Genomic DNA, 22,150 nt, shown 5'->3' on the forward strand with positions numbered 1-22,150 from the left:
ATGTTGTGTATTCTTGGAAATAATCAGAATTAATTTGAACTTTTCAGTTTTGAATAAATATGTTGTCCAACAAAAAGTGGTCTCTTGGCACAACTTATGGGGTAAGTTGAGCTGAGGAACTAGTTAAGCAGCCTACAAATTTCTGTACTGAATTAAATATTACCACTGCCCCACTACCATATCTTTACTTCACAAACACAATTCAACACAATCCAAATCGCATTTTTGTATTTTAATAATTGTAAGCATCTTCTAACACAGGTTTAACACCTAACAAACACTTTGTAATTTTTTACTTTTAACATAGGCACTGTTGTTACCTCATATCTGAGCAATAATGCTTTGCATTACGCCTGGAAAGAAAACACTTCAATTTGCTCAACTTGCCATTGGTTCAACTTACCCAATGGCCATTGGCTAAACATATCCGAAGACACAGCTACAAGGATGCACTTTCATGCTAGGTTTAGGACCTCATATTGAAGCCCAACTTATGTATAGACCAATCTTAAAATGATCGTTTCGATACAAGCATCATGAAACCTCTAACAAAATAAATTCATTTGACTTGGTGAAATTAGTTTTTGCGGACTAACTTGGCTACCAGGGTAGTGTCACCACTGAATAAATTGTCTTTGTAAATGATGAACAAAAAAATCTAGATGCATCATTCAATCTAAACTCAAGCTCATATTTAGTAGTTCTTACACATGAACAAATCCATAAATACAGTGGTTAAGTAGATCACTGTAAACAGCGAGTGCTAATATAGTAGCCTATCAACTCACTGAACAAGAAAGAGCCTTCTATCACAAACTATATTTAAAACCGTATGAAGACAGGACTCAAATTATGTATAGATGTACATTTCATACTTAAATGTTGATCAATGAAAGTGATAGATATCCTTCCTGTCTAGATTCATGTTGGGTCGTGGCGTGAAGTGGAAGCAGAGCTGTAATGAGGCAGATGGGCTTACGGTCTATGGGCCAGAGAAGGCTGAGGTCCAGGTTCAGGGTGGGTCTTCTTACCTGCCTCACCTGCAGCAGTGCCAGCTGGTGCTCAGCCTGTGCCTGGACAAGCCACAGTGCAGTTAAACAGGAGTGGAACTCAGCCTGCACCACTCAGTGCTGCTGGTGAATACCTTGAGGCAGATTCAACAGGACATGCAGAGGGAAGGCCAGGTAGTCTGTAGGTAGTCCCAGTCACTCTCCCCTGATGCACCTGCCCACATACCTGGCCTCTCTGACTTGCCTTTTAATGATGTCCACCATGATTTCCTGCTCTGTGCCAGTATTTGGGAGGAGGACGGGCCACTCACCTACCCAGGGTGTGCTGAAGGAAACAGCCTGGGTGTCTCCTCGCCGCACCATATTGCCTTCATCTCCCTCTCAGGACAGCTCTTCTGGTCACCCCAGATCCAAAGCCCCTTGGCACCCCTTTGCTCTTCTAAGAGCAAGACACCAAACTCCCTGTGCTGCCCACGGACCTTTCCCCAGATGGCATCTTTGAGGACAAGGACACCTGTATGTACTACTCCTCTGATCTCCCCTCTGCCTGGGCCGGCTACCTGTCCTGATGGGCCAGTGGGATGGCCTCCTGGGGGAACGAGGGATTAAAGATGTGCTCCAGTTATCTCGGTCAGCACATTACAGCCGTGTCTGACCGACCTCAATGATCTGGACCACATTATGGAGATCCTGGTCAGCTCGTGATTCATGGGGGTCACATCAGGGGTCATGACCTGCTTGTTAAGGATCTGAACATCATCAGGATAACCTGGCTTGGTCCGGTTAAGAATTGTAAATGACAATATATATTTTTTACAATGTGGATAGTATTTTTGTCATACTACAATGGTTTTATTCAGGTGATGGAGACTTGTGTATCTACTGTGAACAGAATATTCCCTTTTTGAGGCAGTTAGTAGAATGCAAGAAAAGTATGCACTACTTGTAGAGCTTGTCTTGTTATATAATACCTCTTCTTGAAATTGTACATTATCTTTGCATTTAATCTAATTATTCCAATTCTACTTCTCTTGATCAGCACTGTACTTGTAAAGTCTGTCACACCCTGATCTGTCACCTGTCTTTGTGCTTGTCTCTACCCTCCTCCAGGTGTCGCCCATATTCCCCATTATCCCCTGTGCATTTATATCTGTGTTCTCTGTTTCCCTGTTGCCAGTTCGTCTTGTCTTGTCAAGCCTACCAGTGTGTATTTCGTACTCCTGTTTTCTTGAGCCCGTTTTCTAGTTATGCTGGTTTTGATCATTCTGCCTGTCCTCCGCCTGCCCTGGATTACTGACCTCTGCCTGCCCTGACCCTGTCTGCCACTCTGTATCTTACGGACTCTGCCTTGGACTTACCGACCTCTGCCTGCCCTGACCCTGTCTGCCCTGACCCTGTCTGCCACTCTCTATCTTACGGACTCTGCCTTGGACTTACCGACCTCTGCCTGCCCAAGACCTGTCGTTTGCCTGCCCCGTTTTATAATAAATGTCTAATTTGAACTGTCTGCATCTGGGTCTTATCCTGAGACGTGCTAATATTGAGTTATTCTGTATAATCAAAGGAAGTTCCTTGTTCTCATATCAACCACTTTTCCCTTTAAAAAATAATGCCTTAAAGACTTAAAATAGTTCTGTAGAAATGTAGAATTTGAGTTACAATAAGGAAAGTTAGCAAATATATCTATCCAGCTGAGCAGTGAGAGGCTTCCTCCAGTGGCGGACTGGGACAAAAATTAGGCCCTGGCATTTGACTCAACAGCCCACATCACCGCTGACACCATATATGCAGTGCCTTTTTTGCCTCCCTGTTGTGCAGTTTTCCTCTGCATCATCTCTGCTCTCACTCTGTCTGTCTGTTCTTCTTCTTGTTCTCCTCTATCACTCTGTCTGCCTGTCTGTCTGCCTGTCACTCCTAAAGTATTAATAGCTATTATGCTGAACAAAAATAGAAATGCAACATGCAACAATTTCAATGATTTTACTGAGTTACAGTTCATATAAGGAACATAGACAATTTAAATAAATGCATATGGCCCTAATCTATAGATTTCACATGACTGGGAATACAGATATGTTGGTCACAGATTACTGAAAAAAATGGGCCTCAGATTTTCATCCCGGTATCTCTGTGCATTCAAATTGCTATCGATAAAGTGCAATTGTGTTTGTTGTATGCCTGCCCATAGCATAACCCCACCGCCACCATGGGGCACTCTGTTCACAATGTTGACATCAGCAAACTGCTCACCCACATGACGCCATACACGTGTTCTGCGGTTGTGAGGTCGGTTGGACGTACTGCCAAATTCTCTAAAACGACGTATGGTAGAGAAATTAACATGACATTTTCTTCTGGCAACAGTTCTGGTGGACATTCCTGCAGTCAGCATGCCAATTGCACGCTCCCTCAAAACTTGAGACATCTGTGGCATTGTGTTGTGTTGCAAAACTGCACATAATAGTGGCCTTTTATGTTTAATCAGCTTCTGGATATGCCACACCTGTCAGGTAGATGGATTATCTTGGAGAGAATGAGAAGGAGAAATGCTCACTAACGGATGTAAACAAATTTGTGCACAAAAGATAAGAGAAACTTTTAGTGTGAATGGAACATTTTGGGTATCTTTTATTTCAGCTCATGAAACATGGGACCAACACTTTACATGTTGGGTTTATATTTTTGTTCAGTATAAATTATGAACTTCACAGGGTGATGAAAAGTGCAAGGTGATGTGCTCCTTTCCAATAAACATAAAGGGTCTTATTCTGGTGACATGATAATCGATGCCATTTGACAAATAGAAATAATCTTGTCCATAATAATCTCATCCATAGGCTATTGGCCTACTTGCATAGTGTCTGCAAACTGTTGGTTAGTGCGCACGTGCCAATACCAGTGGGCACACTCGCTGCATAATTTACTTTTTTTGTGAGAAAATCATCAGTTAAATTGAAAATGAAATGGAAAAGGTATATTTTTTGTGCACTACATCATCACGCACAGCCTTTTATCCGCAACAAGTCAATTTGATGGAAACCCCTTGGAGTTTTTATGCTGATTTTTGAATATTCGCATTAAAATCTGTCGGCATTTGGATGAAAACGGAGAAAGAGTAACACAGTAGGTAGGTTTTCTCCATACCTCGACTGCACTGTCTTCTGTAGCAGCATCTGTCACAACACTTGGATCAGCCGAACCAGATCTTTTAGAAAATGAGTTGGTTAATTTCATACATTAAGCAGCTGTAGCCTCATGCCTTATTTTGGTCTCTTAACTTTATTCGGTACTACCATTCTGTTTTTTTTACGAGCCGTGATCTGGGCTGACTAATGACAAGAGAGTCAGAGCAAGGTCTCTTTGCTGATGTGCGTTTGACTTTGAACGTGAATTTTGCGCCACATCAGCCAATCAGAAAACCGGGCAGGCCTATCTTGGTAGGGGGGACTGGACGTTGTCCACTGATCAGGCAAATGCTCAAATATATTAATATGACAATTGAGAAATTGCACAAAAATCATCATCTTAACAGGCCCAAGGGCCATCTCCCTTAAAAAGTCAATTATTTGTATTATTATTAATTTATTTTGACCATCCCACCCCAAAAAAAGATGGTCCAATGCACCAATGCCTTCCTCTGTGTGTGTGACATATAAGGCACAATACAACCCAAGATCATCCTTCCTTCCTCCATCCTTCCGTCCCTTTGCCTTTTTTCCGCAACTGCACTGCAACGAGATGTAATCTAAATTCACTCTGACATCCCGCTAGTGCACTAGCTGAGAGGAGATAGTAGAGAGAGAGAGGGGGGAAGTGTAGGGCCTACATCACTTGTCATGTAGGAGGGGCCTACTTGTAAAAAGGTGATGGTTTTTCTCTCAGCATTTCAATTCTATTCACAGACTCAACCCGCCAGCCAAACAAGTGACATGTGGGAGGAGTGTGCACCTCCACTAACCTCTTGTTTTCTCTGTCTGGAAAAGCAAATCTTGGTGGTTGAAATGTAAGAGAACTGTCTGAGATGCAGTTGTACACATGTAATAACCTCTCTGTTATACTGGTTTGTGCTGATTAGCTCCATGATGCCCTGCAGTCTTACTGACAAAATGGCCAATGACATGACACATGTCTATGGTTTTGAGTATTAAGGCAGGTTAAGAAAAACAGAGGACCAAACTAAGGAAATATTAAGAAGTGGAGGAGGACACCAATAATGTGATGCCATAAATAGTTAAAGCACAAGCAATCAACATTTCCATAAAAATGTATCCAGTGTGAAGACACACCCAATTACTTTTTTTCTGGGACCATGCACTCCCCTAGATCGCAAGCCAGGTTTCTACAGTGAGACTTGGAGTTGGGTATTCTACAAAACAAAATATATGGACAAAGCTTGTTTCTTGAGGTGTTCATTGTTGAGGTGCATGGTCTGAAGGTTTACACATGTTGTATTCGGCACATGTGACAAATAAAGTTTGATTTGATTTGAATACTTAAGTAAATAAGGTATTTCTGTTTTTAATACCTTTGCCCAACAATTCTAAAAACCAGTTTCCGCTTTGTCATTATGGGGCAGTGTGTGTAGATTGATGAGAAAAAAAATGTGTAATCAATTCTAGAATAAGGCTGTAACGTAACAAGATGTGGAAAAAGTCAAGGGGTCTGAATACTTTCTGAATGCACTGTATGTTTGCAAAATGGGGGTTGGGACTTATGAGGAAGCCAGTATGCCCTCTAGTGGAGTGCTGTGACTTCCAAAGATTTGCATTGTTCCCTCTTCTCTTGACAATAGTGGTATAAAACAGGTGTTACACTGAATAAATAACTCAATACATTTATAGAACATTTTATAGTATCACTGTAACTGCACTCCGTATCAAAATATTATATATAAAACCAGGAAAACGCCTGCAAACTAAATACACAATATCATAGAATGTACTTTCTTTACAATCTGTATAAATAAAATGTTGCGGAAAGTGTATACTTTGTTCTCACCCGGGTAACAACCCAACCCGTTTCATCCATCTACAACAGTACAGTAGGGCTATGCTAAGCAGCATCTTCATCTTATCCTTCTCCATAGTTCAGTGCAGGAGGCTTCTTGTGGTGCTGAGGCTGCAGCTGGATGCTGCATTGAGTCAGCCACTGCTGGGAGATTTGGTAGAGGAAAGCTGGGGTGTCACCATGGGAGGAGGAGGGGGCCAGCAGCTGAGTGGAGATGAGAGTAAGGCCAAAAGTTACAGGTGTGCTCCCTGCCAATAAGAGTAGAAAGACGCCCAGTGATGCCCACTTCCTAAAAGGAGAAGCCCCCCCCCCAACACACACACATGGATGCACACACCTTGGTTTTGATGAGAGCAGCAGCAGGGGGGCAAGAGGTCTCTGTAGTTTCTTCACAATCTTCCAAAAAGACAGACTCACACTATGGAAGGGAAAGACCACAGATATAGAACCCAGTGTCTTCAGAAAGTATTAACACTCCTTCACTTTTTCAAATTTTTGTTGTGTTACAGCCTGAATTTAAAATGGATTAAATGTAGATTGTGTCACTGTAGTACAAACAATATCCCATAATGTAAAAGTGGAATTATGTTTTTAGAAACATTTACAAATTAATTACAATATAAAAGCTGAAATGTCTTGAGTCAATAATTATTCAACCCCTTTGCTATGACAAGCTTAAAATAGTTTAGGAGTAACGATTTGCTTAACAAGTCACATAATAAAGTTGCATGGGCTCACTCTGTGTGCAATAGTGTTTAACATGATGTTTTAATGACTACGTCATTTCTGTACTCCACACATACATATAATTGTAAGGCCCCTCAGTCAAGCAGTGAATTTCTAACACAGATTCAACCACAAAGACCAGGGAGGTTTTCCAATGCCTCACAAAGAAGGGTATCCCTTTGAGCATGGTGAAGTTATTAATTACACTTTGGATGGTGTATCAATACAATCAGTCACTACAAAGGAAGGAAACAGCTCAGGGATTTCACCATGAGGTCAATGGTGACTTTAAAACAGTTACAGTTTAATGGCTGTGATAGAAGAAAACTGAGGATGGATCAACAACATTGCAGTTACTCCACAATACTAACCTAAATGACATAGTGAAAAGAAAAAAGCCTGTAAAGAATACAAATATTCAAAAACATGCATCCTGTTTGCAATAAGGCACTAAAGTAATACTGCAAAAAATGTGGCAAAGAAATTAACTTTATGTCCTAAATACAAAGCATTATGTTTGGGCTAAATCCAACAACACATATCACTGAGTACCAGTGTTCATATTTTCAAGCATGGTGGTGGCTGCATCATGTTATGGGTATGCTTGTTATCGGCAAGAACTATGGAGATTTTTTTTAGGATAAAAATATACGGAATAGAGCTAAGCACAGTCAAAATCCTAGAGGAAAACCTGGTTCACTCTGCTTTCCAACAGACACTGGGAGACAAATTCACCTTTCAGCAGGACAATAACCTAAAACACAAGGTCAAATATACACTGGAGTTGCTTACCAAGATGCCATTGAATGTTCCTGAGTGGCCTAGTTACAGTTGTGACTTCAAATCAACTTGAAAATCCATGGCAAGACTTGAAAATGGCTGTCTAGCAATGTTCAACAACCAACTTGAAAGAGCTTGAAGAATTAAAAAATATATATTTTGCAAATATTATGCAATACAGGTGTGCAAAGCTCCAAGAGACAAACCCAGAAAGACTCACAGCTGTAATCGCTGCCAAATGTGATTCTAACATGTATTGACTCAGGGGTGTGAATAGTTATGTAAATGACATGTTTCTGCATTTCATTTTCACTTTGTCATTATGGGGTATTGTGTGTAGATGGGTGAGAGAATAAAATACATTGAATACATTTTTAATTCAGGCAGTAATACAACAAAATGTGGACTAACTCAAGGGGTAGAACTACTTTCTGAAGGCACTGCATTGTCTATGCAGAACACAAGGCAGACGACTTGGCAAATATATTTCCTCCAGTGTGGAATCTTGGAGCATCATCTAGCGCAGGGGTTTCCAAACTTTATTACTCAGGCCCCCCCTCCCTTCCAGCATTGGGGAACATACCGCCATCAGTTGAAACACAACATGCCCTTGAATACAGGGTGGGTGTCATGTTTGGCTGATAAAATGGGAATGAAATTGAAATTTCAACTTTCAAATGGTACCACAAAGATGGTTGGAGGCCCACACTTCAGATAATATTGACTTGAATGGGAATATCTGTTGTTTTCAGTCAATCCTCCATAGGAAACTGAATTGAAATCATATAAATATAGATCATAGAATAGAGATTACCATTTAAGTTTACAAGGGGAGGGTCCTGGAGTATTGAAAACATGGATGCCAATAATATTTACCCCTTATCTTTTTGAGAGTTTTTATTTTTATTACTTGTTAAAACTTCTTCAGGATTAGTGGGTCCCCTGCGGGACGGTTGATCTAAACTAATGCGATTAGCATGAGGTTGTAAGTAACAAGAACATTTCCCAGGACATAGACCTATCTGATATTGGCAGAAAACTAAAATTCTTGTTAATCTCACTGCACTGTCCAATTCACAGTAGCTATTACAGTGAAATAATACCATGCTATTGTTTGAGGAGTGCAAAGTTTTGAACATGAAAAGTTATTAATAACAAATTAGGCACAGTTGATACATAAGTTTTACAGAAATTAAAATGTTCATTGGATCAGTCTGAAACTTTGCACACACACTGCTGCCACCTAGTGGCCAAAATCCAAATTGCACCTGGGCTGGAATAATACATTATGGCCGTTCTCTTGAGTTTCAAAGATTGTATTATCTTTTACCAGATCTAATGTGTTATATTCTTCTACATACCTTTCACTTTTCCACAAACTTCAAAGTGTTTCCTTTGAAATGGTACCAAGAATATGCATAACCTTGCTTCAGGCCCAGAGCTACAGGCAGTTAGATTTGGGTATGTAATTTTAGGCAAAGAAGGAAAGAAAATCTCTTCCTCCCAGCAATTGTATTCGTATAAAATACTATAATTTTCTATTTTTGGGACAGATACAATATAGCTCAGATTTGTTTGCAAATTTTTATCAACAGTGCCAATTATTTTGGACCTAACTATTGTATTTCCAATTAATAACCCAAAATGTTTCACAAAACGTAAAAACATTCATCCAACTAGGCTGGGTGTATTCATTTTAAAAGGACCCCATTCCCCACCTACCCATCTCACCTGGTCAGAGATGCAATTTGAGGGTGTGATTCTGAGGGCAGAAACCATTCTGCTGTGGCTGTGGCAGTGTAAGCTGGGCTTTGGCTCTGACAGCCTCAGCCTGCTGGGCTCAGCCACCAGATGGCTCCACAAGCTGCAACAGTCACTAAGCAAGAGAGAAGAGGAGTCAGATACAACCTCATGGAACACAGAAGTGAAGCTTCATACATTTACAAAGGCATGTTTTTAGTTACAGTAAAAAAAAAGAGGATAAATTAGACACCATATTGTAGCTGTTGGTTGAAAAGGCTGTGTGTTTTCTAGCAGCTGGGACAGAGATCGTACAGTACAGTTGGTCTCTTTAGATTCACCCAAGACCTGGAAGCACTCCTGGAAAACTACACATGATTTCTTCACATTGCCATCCTCCAGCTGTATAGAAAAATATATCACATATATCATATTTGTACATTGTTTATTTATTTGCCTACATTAGGAAAATGGCAATTAAGACAGCTCCTATATAGATCACAATTCACAGGTAATAATTTCCTCTTAAGTAAAGTAAACTTGGAATGATCAGTGCACTCTCACCTTTGTTGAGAGTTTAGAGATGTCCATGTCCATGGGTGAAGACAGAGATGAAGATCTTTCAACTGCATCCGACTTGTTGCCATTACAGGCAGAACTCCAGTCTCCAAACGCACTGTCCACCTCGGCGTCATTCTGTTCCCAAGCAGTTTGGACAGACCAGTCGACGAAATCCCCGTAAGCAGAAAATAATGGTTCCTCCATTGAACGGATACGTCTGTTTTAGGACAAGGATCAGATAATGGAAGAAATGACAATTTATCTGTCAGTCCACATCCACAGACGCCCCCAACTTCTGGTCTGATCATGCAATGCTGTGATGATAAGTAGGCCATCAGTGACTTCCCTCTCTCTATTGTTATGATTTCCTGTGCAGCCCATACACATGAAATAATACGGTGCAACATGTAATAAGAGGATAGAACCACGACATGAAGTGAATTACTGTAATGATAGCCACAAAAACATATGTGTACAAATTAAAACGAGAACTATACAAACCTGATTAATAAAACAATAAACACAACCTACACATAATGCTAACCCGTTGTTAGGCTGAACTCATTTGAAATAACCATATTACGTACATTATGATTACATTACACTCATGATATAGTGTATCGGAGAGGTCTACACCGTTAGATCTTACGAAGTCTTTAGCTGAGAGACCTCTAAACAGGGTAAATATTCCTTACCGATGGCGCATCTGTAACAGGGGAAGTTTCTAAGAATCCGGAAGGTGATAATAAACAATAGTCTATGCCGCGTTCAAAATAACTGTGAGCTCGGAACTCGGAAATCTTCAGCTTCCGACTTCATGTGGGTTTCAAACAACTGGGAACTCTAAAAAAAAAAAACGATCTCGACTGGAAAAAAAACGATTTGAACGGTCATCAAACCAAATTCCAACTATGGAACTCGGGCCTATACAACTCCGACTTTTCCGACCTGAAGATCAATGACGTCATGATTTAACATCGTATTTTTTCCCGAGTTCCCAGTTCTTTTGAACGCGGCACTACTTCCCACTGTTTTGGATCCGCCCCGATGACGGAGAGATTGCGTAGGAGCCCAGAGCTAACCTTACCTGACGCAGGTGCATTTGATAGCGAAAATCTAGACGCAACTGAAACCGACAGAGGGCGCCCTAAATTCTAAGATGTGTGTTTTAGCCACAGTTGTGTAACTTTGGCCTACTTGACAAAGTAAGAATTGATTGTCAAGACATGACTAGACAGGCACAACATTAACATTTGACCCTCTATAGGGAGATACTGTATATTATTTTAAATGAATGGTGATGATTAATGTGTTGGCCTCAAGTTGGTAAAGGACATTTACTGTGAGTAAACATATTTTATTTCATTTAATTCCGTTTGCCCTGAGACATTGGGAAAGAAATACACAGCCTGACTCTGCTCTTATGGTTTGACATAATGAGAACAATTACTTGGGAGGAAATATGTATATCCATCCACATGGTTAAAATCAAAACCCTACGGTCAATTAGTAGTAACAGTACACACAGTTGCTCACAGACAGGCTGACAAGACTGATATGATTAGGCTTTTTTTTCAGGTTTTGTTGATAGACGGTATGAAGAACAATAATTTTGCATTCCTCGACCCCAGCTTATGTAAGGCATGCCGTGTGAACTCAGAGCAGTAATTGGAATAGTAAATAAAGCTAAGCAGGGCTGGGCTTGGTGAAACTCTGGATGAGAGACCGAAGGGTAGCTGTAGATAGATCAATTGCCCAGTCTATAGTTTATTTTCTGATAGAGGATGTAACGTTGAAAGATCTGATGTTGTTTTAAAGGTACAAATTCAACATATTTTATACAAGGTTTGTCTATGTTGAAATTCGGGTTACCATGATGACATAATCCTGTGGTTGAAATGTCACACTCAAAACGGTTTACTTCGATTACTTTTTTCAAATCCTATGCATTTTCCACGTAGATTCCACATTGACAAATTAAGGTGATGAAGATGTTTTTCATGACACTAAACCAACATAAACAATGCTTTATCGCTCTTTAATTTAAAGTACTTGGCATGGCCATGTAATGGAACCTTGCCCTTCCAAAGTTCAATGCAGAGAAAAAATACTATGGTGGATTTATTCATGTTTTCACTTTATCCCTTTTGCAATTCTGTTGTATATCCCAGGACAGGGGTTACATTGTGTCAGTGAGGGAGCAAATTTCAGATTTGTATCAGTTTGATGTGGAGACAAAGCATGGAAATGGAGGAATGAGAGATTCATTTGACCTTTCTCTGCCTCAGCTTTCTCATATGTACAATATCCAACTACTGCACCATCAGATATATATAATTTCCGTGAGGACGAGGACATGGACAGTTATACCATATGTACCCTGAGTAAAGTAAACAGAACCACGTCGTTGATTTTCTATATTGACAAGGATTCCGATGTGGATTGCATGCAGTATTTCTGGTGTTCCATTAAAGCTCATTTCCTAGAGTAACACCGTTTTGTGCAGCTCTGTCTTCCCACATGAAAAACCAGTACTCACAGTAGTGTTTTTGCGAACTTTACTGTACGTTCAGGTTTTTGCTGACACGACTGTAGTAAACTGTATTATTTATAGTTTACTGTAGTTTAAATTCTGTAGTAAAAAAAACAGTAGTATATAATATAGTATTTACTGTAGTGTTTTTGCAGACTTGTGATTTTCTGGATTTGTTTTCCTCATTTTGTCTGTCATGGTTGAAGTGTACCTATGATGAAAATTACAGGCCTCTCTCATCTTTTTAAGTGGGAGAACTTGCACAATTGGTGGCTGACTAAATACTTTTTTGCCCCACTGTATATGTATATAAAGATATATGAATGAGTGATGGTACAGAACGGCATAGGCAGTAGATGGTATCGAGTACAGTATATACATATGAGATGAGTAATGTAGGGTATGTAAACATAAAAGTGGCATTGTTTAAAGTGGCTAGTGATACATGTACTACATAAAGATGGCAAGATGCACTAGATGGTATAGAGTACAGTATATACATATGAGATGAGTAATGTAGGGTATGTAAACATTAAATTAAGTGGCATTGTTTAAAGTGGCTAGTGATATTTTTTTTACATCAATTTTCCATTACTAAAGAGTCAGTATCAGTATGTTGGCAGCAGCCAATCAATGTTAGTGGTGGCTGTTTAACAGTCTGATGGCCTTGAGATAGAAGCTGTTTTTCAGTCTCTCGGTCTCCGCTTTGATGCACCTGTACTGACCTCGCCTTCTGGATGATAGCGAGGTGAACAGGCAGTGGCTCGGATGGTTGTTGTCCTTGATGATCTTTATGGCCTTCCTGTGTCTTCGGGTGGTGTAGGTGTCCTGGAGGGCAGGTAGTTTGCCCCCGGTGATGCGTTGTGCAGTCCGCAGGTTTTGGTAGCAGGCAGTGTCAGTGGCACTGTATTGTCCTCAAAGTGAGCAAAGAAGTTGTTTAGTCTGTCTGGGAGCAAGACATCCTGGTCCGCGATGGGGCTGGTTTTCTTTTTGTAATCCGTGATTGACTGTAGACCCTGCCACATACCTCTTGTGTCTGAATCATTGAATTGCGACTCTACTTTGTCTCTATACTGACGCTTAGCTTGTTTGATTGCCTTGCGGAGGGAATAGCTACACTGTTTGTATTCGGTCATGTTTCCGGTCACCTTGCCCTGGTTAAAAGCAGTGGTTCGTGCTTTCAGTTTCACGTGAATGCTGCCATCGATCCACGGTTTCTGGTTTGGGAATGTTTTAATAGTTGTTTGTTCGTTCCCCAGGCTTTATTGTGTCTGTTCCATGTTTGTGTGCTGTTAGTGTTTCTTGTTTTGTGTTATGTTTCGTTTATTTTATTAAAACACTCACTCCCTGAACTTGCCTCCCGACTCTCAGCGCACTCGTTACAGTATTATAGTATTTATTACAGTATACAACAGCTTACTGAAGAATTCTATAGTAAGCACTGTGTTATTCTATAGTAAACTGTAGTGTTTTTTTAAGTGGGTATTATGTGCACCGAGGGCATTATTGTTATGATGGTCCATGAAGGACTTTCTGATTCTTCAGTGTGTTAGGTTGAGACTAGAGATGCAGAAAGGGATGCATAGCATTGCTTTTATACTTAAATAGCAGACAAAAGGGTGTCCTCTATGATACCGGTGGAAAAAGCAGAATATGCATGATTTAGGATCTCATGGTGCCCAGATTCCAATGAGGTAATCATGGATGGAAATTGTTTGTACAAGTGTATAGGTACAGTATCGATCTGTGTACATGAGTGGTGTTTTCAGTGTTTTGTAGGCTACACATGTAATGTGATGGCAGTATGTCTGGGAACCTCAGGTTTGTTTACTGTGTGCCTAAATATAACCCCTCACCCTCCTGTGTGACCTTTCTCTGAGCCATGAGCATCTTCTCACAAGATCCCACACACTTCAACCTTTTTACAGGTTTTCTGGAACTGATCTGGGTAACATCATATGCTGCTCTATGGAGCTAAAGACACATACACTTTGCATAGCTGCACACAGTATTTTTCTCTCCACATACTACATAGTGACAATGGCTTTATGGAATTTGAACTGGGTTTACATTAAATGGGTTATGATATTATAAATTATTGTTAGATCAAGATGAGTTTATGTTTTCCTTCCTGTGCTTTTCAGAAGGATGAAATCCATAAAGAAGAGGTATAGCCTGAATATTTTGGATGAGCACAGGATGGGGGGAAGAACATTTTCTTGTTTCTCTTGAACTAGCATTGATTCTGGTTTGGAGTTGTTGCTTGATCCTGTGCCAAAAGCTAACGTAGTATCATCTTGCAGCTCACAATTATTACAATCTAATTCAGATGCATTTGTGAGGCTTGATCTAATTGAACACATATGCAATGTATGTATGTGGGAAAAAAGCACATTACTGTGCATCACAATAAGGATATTGGATAATGTCCCCCAGAGGCTTCATACCCCATACCCATAGAGGGCACAGGGGCACGTGCGCCTGTAATACTGCTAGCCACTAGTTGGCTTTAGCTAGCCCACATAGGTTCCCAACTCCCAACCACACAAAGAGCTACCAAGAAGCGATTTCCGGCTATCAATCAAGTTAGAGTAGCTAGCTTGTCTACCTACACTACATGACCGAAAGTATGTGGACACCTGCTCGTCGAACATCATTCCAAAATCATGGGAATTCATATGGAGTTGGCAATGGCAATATGGCAATGTCATGCTGAAATAGGAAACTGTTGTCATAAAGTTGGAAGCACAGAATCACCTATAACAGTGGTTCTCAACTGGTTTTGCCTGGGGACCCAAATTTGACAATGACAGTTGAGTCGCGACCCAATATTATGGACTGTTAATGATTACATTTTATGTTCCCTTGCAAAGTAGACTCTGTCTCAATTAGGGTATTAAAGAAAGTCATTACACAGCCATATTAACTGAAAACATTTATTAATAATTCAAGAGAATAAGCCATTTAATTAGACGACCAGTTCAGGAGTGTAATAAATTATCAGACTCAGAACATGACATCAAAACCAGTCCAATATGTTAATGAACAGTATCACATACAAGTCCAATAATGTTAATGAACAGTAACACATACCTGTTTAAAATTGAAAAAACAACAAATCATTAGGAATTCTTAATCATCAATTATCATGTCAATAGTTTCACAACCTTGAAAAGTGTTTTTAAAGGTGTACGATTTTAACCCATTCAATAAAATGTAATATGAATGTCAGAATGAGTGAACAATAATAATTAACATAGGGAACAATAGCTCATTAACCTGTTTATTTATTTTGTGTGTGTGTGTGTGTGTGTGTGTGTGTGTGTGTGTGTGTGTGTGTGTGTGTGTGTGTGTGTGCGTGTGGCATATCAGTGGGAAAGTTGGGGGTGTTTCTTGAGTTTGATAAGTTTATTGAAGTTTGGTTGACAGGGCAACTCGAAGGTCATGCTGGCTGCCCAGTTTGTTTCTGCTTTTAGTTTTATAGCACGGCTATAGCAGAGAAGACACTTTCACACAGATGTGTAGTTCTGAACGGTAGCATGATTTTGATTGCATGACAGACGAGAGCAGGATACTCGACTGTTCTTATGTCAGAAGATTTCGGAGTGACTTGAAGATTTTATTTTAAAATAAATTATTATTAATGTTAATCTGAGAGACTGATATTATGTTTTATTTTGATCCAAATGATATGTACCCTGATTTAACTTTCATTGTTAATTTGTTTATTTTTCATGGAAGATTCTTTATCCATAAAATGAAGTGGGCAGAGAACAAACCCCTCTTCATATTATTTAAGATATCATTTAAATATTATTTTGAAATTATCAGTAAATGTAAAAACAAAAATGCAATAGGCACCATAAAACTTTTTGACAAATTGAAAATGTATCTCGATATGTAATACTGTTAGGTTTATGTACTCTTGTTTGTAGTGTTCATAATAGAGAGTAGGATACTCTCACATTACGCTGCTTCAGAACTATGCTTCGTGGGTGACTGTTGTGTGCAGAGGGCCCCTGGTCCGAGCCCGGCGAGGGACGGACGAAAGTTAAACGGTTACCTAGCTTAATGGCAGCTGCCAGTCGACGCACCCATCCCAGGCCAGTCCCACGGAGCCCAAGTAAAGACAGGCTCTGCAGAGTTGGTGTCTGACATAGACCAATACTAATGCTGTCTGGCACATTCAGACGAGAGTGCTCTGAAATCTGAGTAGATAGCCAGAGTGAATTTATTCGTAATTTCTCTTCTTGACAGGGACCGGGTTGTCTGCCTTGTTGTTGATATTGGAAGCAGCAGTAGATGAGGGAGCTGCACGTTTTAAAAACGTGTCCATGATTTTACTCTGACAGCTAGCCTACATGAGTTAAATGACAGCTAACTATCCACATGTGCAATAACTGCAGAACGAATCTGCATAGTTAGCTGTCAATCAAGCTAGCTGTCAGAAGAAGATCTGTATTATCTGATTGGACGTTGTCACATTTAAAACTAAACAATGTTGCATAATGAAATGTTTATTGGATCTGTTTGTGTGTGTGTGTGTCGAGAAATCTGTAATTTCATTGGATCAGTGTGTGTGTGGGTGTCGAGAACGTTATTGTATTGGTCAATGAACGAGCGCAGCGCCAAAACCCTCGGAGTCCGAATTTAGCTTGACATTTCATAACTGCGAACGCACTGCACGTGTAAAATCAACAACAATAATCGGTGCAGCAGGTATCCTTTCAAAATAAAAGTATCGGTGCGGCTGTTACCTTTCAAAATAATGTTTATTTTATTAAAATTGTCTCGCACAAGTCCCACGACCCTTTAAAATCCCGTCCTGTCCAAAATTATAATCAGTAACGTAACTGTTGGATTACCCAAACTCAGTAACGTAATCTGATTACATTCCGTTACTTTCCCTTTAAGAGATATTAGAAAAATACAAAAATGTATGTTACCAATTGAACGACATCTATTGCAGGATAAATCAATTTTAAAGTTTACATAGCTGGCCATATATGGATGTTACATTTTACTTTATGGGTTGGTTCAGTAAGCTTCTTTTAACCCATCGCTTTCTACTACATATAATAGGATTCAATTATATCTTTACATTAAAAACCAGTCTAATAGAATTCCAGTCATTCCAAAAATTGTTATACCCCTTGATCTTCAAGAATAGGACTTGGAAATATGGAAGAATAGTTTAGCCAAATTGTTTTACCTGAGCATGACCCCTAAACTAAGGACTTATTAGCCAGCCCTACTCTGTTGTTTATGATTTTGTTGCCATGGAGGACAAATTGGGCTCATTGATTTGAGTTGAAAAATAAATGCTGTGCTCATGGAATGGCATGCTTTGAGAACTCTGCTATTTACATGTGAAAAATGAATGCCATATGCTGCATTTGCTATAGGCCTATTGTTTACCTTTTTGTTTGTGACACTTTGATATCTTGATAATAAGCAGCTGTTTAAAGGGAAACGTGTCCATGATTTTACTCTGACAGCTAGCCTGTAACAAAGCGGCCACCCAGCCTCTATTTTGGTAAAAAGCTGAGGGATGGCCTGGAGAAATGTAACCAATTTCAGATTAATAGACAGAGCTAAAGATGCAAGGACTGACCATCCATGATATCAAAATGATTGTTTTAACCATGTGCTGAGGCTATACAGTGCTTGTTTACATTTACAATGTTTACAAACATTGGGGGGAAAATAGCTTATAATTTGGGTTCTCATGGTGTGACAGGTGAACTAAGCTCATGAGGCATTAATAAGTTATATTCTTCAAGAATCAATGGATATATATATATATATATATATATATATATATATATATATATATATATATATATATATATATATATATACATACAGTTGAAGTCAGAAGTTTACATACACTTAGGTTGGGGTCATTAAAACTAGTTTTTCAACCACTCCACAAATTTCTTGTTAGCAAACTATATTTTTGGCAAGTCGGTCAGGACATCTACTTTGTGCATGACACAAGTAATTTTTCCAACAATTGTTTACAGACAGATTATTTCACTAATAATTCACTGTATCACAATTCCAGTGGGTCAGAAGTTTACATACACTAAGTTGACTGTGCCTTTAAACAGCTTGGAAAATTCCAGAAATTATGTCATGGCTTTAGGAGCTTCTGATAAGCTAATTGACATCATTTGAGTCAATTGGAGGTGTACCTGTGGATGTATTTCAAGGCCTACCTTCAAACTCAGTGCCTCTTTGCTTGACATCATGGAAAAATCAAAAGAAATCAGCCAAGACCTCAGAAAAATAATTGTAGAGCTCCACAAATCTAGTTCATCCTTGGGAGCAGTTTCCAAACGCCTGAAGGTTCCACGTTAATCGGTACAAATAATAGTACGCAAGTATAAACACCATGGGACCATGCAGCCGTCATACCGCTCAGGAAGGAGACGTGTTCTGTCTCCTAGAGATTAACTTACTTTGGTGCAAAAAGTGCAAATCAATCCCAGAACAACAGCAAAGGACCTTGTGAAGATACTGGAGGAAACAGGTACAAAGTATCTATATCCACAGTAAAACGAGTCCTATATCAACATAACTTGAAGGGCTGCTCAGCAAGGAAGAAGCCACTGGTCCAAAACCGCCATAAAAAAGCCAGACTACAGTTTGCAACTGCACATAGGGACAAAGATCGTACCTTTTGGAGAAATGTCCTCTGGTCTGATGAAACAAAAATAGAACTGTTTGGCCATAATGACCATCGTTATGTTTGGAGGAAAAATGGAGAGGCTTGCAAGCCAAAGAACACCATCCCAACCATGAAGCACGGGGGTGGCAGCATCATGTTGTGGAGGTGCTTTGCTGCAGGAGGGACTGGTGCACTTCACAAAACAGATGGCATCGTGAGGTAGGAAAAGTATGTGGATATATTGAAGCAACATCTCAAGACATCAGTCAGGAAGTTAAAGCTTGGTCGCAAATGAGTCGTCCAAATGGACAATGACCCCAAGCATACTTCCAAAGTTGTGGCAAAATGGCTTAAGGACAACAAAGTCAAGGTTTTGGAGTGGCCACCACAAAGCCCTGACCTCAATCCTAGAACATTTGTGGGCAGAACTAAAAAAGTGTGTGTGAGCAAGGAGGCCTACAAACATGATTCTGTTACACCAGCTCTGTCAGGAGGAATGGGCCAACATTCACCCAACTGGAAAGCTTGTGGAAGGCTACCCGAAATGTTTGACTCAAGTTAAACAATTTAAAGGCAATGCTACCAAATACTAATTGAGTGTATGTAAACTTTCTGACCCACTGGGAATGTGATGAAAGAAATAAAAGCTCAAATAAATCATTCTCTCTACTATTATTCTGACATTTCACATTCTTATAATAAAGTGATGATCCTAACTGACCTAAAACAGGGAATGTTTATTAGGATTTAACATCAGGAATTGTGAAAAACTGAGTTTAAATGTATTTAGCTAAGGTTTATGTAAACTTTGGACTTCAACTGTATATATGAATACAGCAGAGGTGTGGACTCGAGTCACATGACTTGGACTCGAGTCAGACTCGAGTCACAAATATGATGACTTTCAACTCGACTTTGACTTTAACACCAATGATTACTGACTTGACTTGGACTTGAGCCTTATGACTCGGCCTGACTTGATACCCTCCCCAAGCCCAAATATAAAATATGATGCTATTAAAACAAGTGTGCTGTTCATCAACTCTTCATTTAACGGATTACAGTTTGATTTTTGCAGCAGCCAATCAAATTGTGCCAACTGAGAAAAGTTGTGCGTGGCAGTGCAGATGAACATCGGCGGGTGAATACAGATGGAGCCCCTGGAAGGATGATACCCAAAATTATTTTTTCGGACATAAAGACGACGCTGTATCATCAAAAAATGGATTGCAACTTGCAAAACATGCGGGAAGAAAATTACAGACGGAGGTGCAACAATTTCCAACTTTGTTCGACATTTGAAACTGCACAAAGAACGGTAAGTCGGGGTTAATATAGCCGACAGCTATATATTTTATTACTTTACTAGTGTATCATGTAGGCTAACATAATGTTAAATCAATGAGCCTCCACACAGTCAGTCAGTGCGGGAACGTGATCATTGCACCCAAGATTGAGCTACAACTGGTTAGGCATTTGGTAGCTGAAATCCTGCCTGATGTTACTGCTGTTCCTAAAACCATTGACATACGTTAGCCTACTGTAACCACACAGAGAGAGTGTGTGTGTGTATGTTAAGGTTGGGCGATTGTGTACAAGCCTACATCGCCCGATTGCGCCCCATAGCCATCCTCGATAGTCGATCACTATTGTCTTTCTCATGGCTACCCATGTATTTCCATGGAAATATAACATTTACAGGAAAGTAATAAATAAATAGATATTTTGAAAAGGATTCATGATTTGCGTAAATGTAATATACTATCTATTACTCTTGTTAAAATACTGTATGAAATGGTAATATATCACGTCGGTCCCTCTCCTTGCTCAGGCGGCGTTCAGCGGTCGATGTCACCGGCGTTCTAGCTACCGCCGATCCACTTTTCATTTTCCATTTGTTTTGTCTTTGTTTCACACATCTGTTTTCAATCCCACAATCACTTGTTCATTATTTAACCCTCTGTTCCCCCATGTTTTTTTGTGAGTGATTGTTTATTGTATTTTCAGTCTGTCATGGTGTGCGTGTATTTGTTACTTTGTATATTTTCATTTTTGAGTAAAGTACGTTTGATTACTCATGTCTGCTGTCCTGCGCCTGACTCTCTACACCAGCTACACCTAGGACCCATTACAAATACATTTGGTGAAGAGCACATTATGACTTGTTTTAGGACTCTAAACTCAAAGTTTAGGACTTGAGGCTTGACTCGGACTTGCCTGTCTTGACTTGGGACTTGAGTGCAAAGACTTGAGACTTACTTGTGACTTGTAAAACAATGACTTGGTCCCACCTCTAGTATACAGTATATAACTTAATAAGTCCAAAAAGGGATGTAGCAACTACAGATTGTTCCTTTAAGTCTATCAAAAGTGTGCAAGTTTGAGCACCTGTCCATTAGACCTATGGATTTTGTTTTTTATCAGCATGAATTAGATTGAGCTAAACTCATGAGTTTGGCTAATCCTTAAATTACTTTACTGATTACAATTTTGGACAGGTAACTAGTAACTTAACATATTACATTTAGAAAGTAACCTATACAACAATGACTATATAAACAAAAATATGTGGACACCCCTTCACATTAGTGAATTCGGCTATTTTAGCCACAACCGTTGCTGACTGGTGTATAAAATCGTCACAGCAGTCGCACCATTTGAATATATACGTAACTTGGACTGTAGCCTACAAAAGCCTATTCCTGCTCTTTTCTCGTGATCCATCAAACACATTTGGTGTGTCATCATAGTGGCCTCTGACATGTGTTCAGACTCGCTCACGTGGAACAAACTTAAACTTGTGCCTTTTTTCAATGCTGATTTGAATGTCAGTGAGAAAACAAAGAAGTGTCCAATATTTTTTCCACAAACATCCTTTCCTAATTGAAAAGTAAACCTTGAAGTAATCATCTACTTTTTCAAAGGTGTCTGTAATCTGATTACAATATTTTTGCTGGTAATGTAACAGATTACAGTTACCATTTTTTGTAACCCGTTACTCCCCAACCCTGTATATAGTGTATCTGGTACGCCTGCTGGAAATATTGGTACACTTTAGAAAAGCAAGCAATAACTAAATGTCCTGATTAAGACTCACATTCCTTTCAATCTTTTCCACAG

General features: G+C 39.6%; 1 protein-coding gene across 2 annotated transcripts; it reads right to left on the bottom strand.

The window, feature by feature from the left end:
- Nucleotides 1-2,974: 2,974 nt before the first annotated feature.
- si:dkey-229e3.2 (uncharacterized) lies at nt 2,975-10,905 on the bottom strand. 2 transcript variants are annotated; one of them, XM_029688693.2, is made up of 6 exons: nt 10,520-10,905; nt 9,828-10,041; nt 9,517-9,665; nt 9,255-9,399; nt 6,355-6,435; nt 2,975-6,221 (listed from the first exon to the last, which is right to left on the bottom strand). In XM_029688693.2, the coding sequence occupies exons 1-6, from the start codon at nt 10,528-10,530 to the stop codon at nt 6,081-6,083; spliced, it is 741 nt and encodes a 246-aa protein (XP_029544553.2). In that variant the 5' UTR covers nt 10,531-10,905; the 3' UTR covers nt 2,975-6,080. The 2 variants fall into 2 exon arrangements, with proteins under 2 accessions (XP_029544553.2, XP_029544554.2); XM_029688694.2 differs by lacking the exon at nt 10,520-10,905 and adding an exon at nt 10,412-10,513.
- Nucleotides 10,906-22,150: the final 11,245 nt, after the last annotated feature.

This window comes from Oncorhynchus nerka, linkage group LG18, assembly GCF_034236695.1.
Source record: "Oncorhynchus nerka isolate Pitt River linkage group LG18, Oner_Uvic_2.0, whole genome shotgun sequence".
Lineage (NCBI taxonomy): Eukaryota > Metazoa > Chordata > Actinopteri > Salmoniformes > Salmonidae > Oncorhynchus > Oncorhynchus nerka.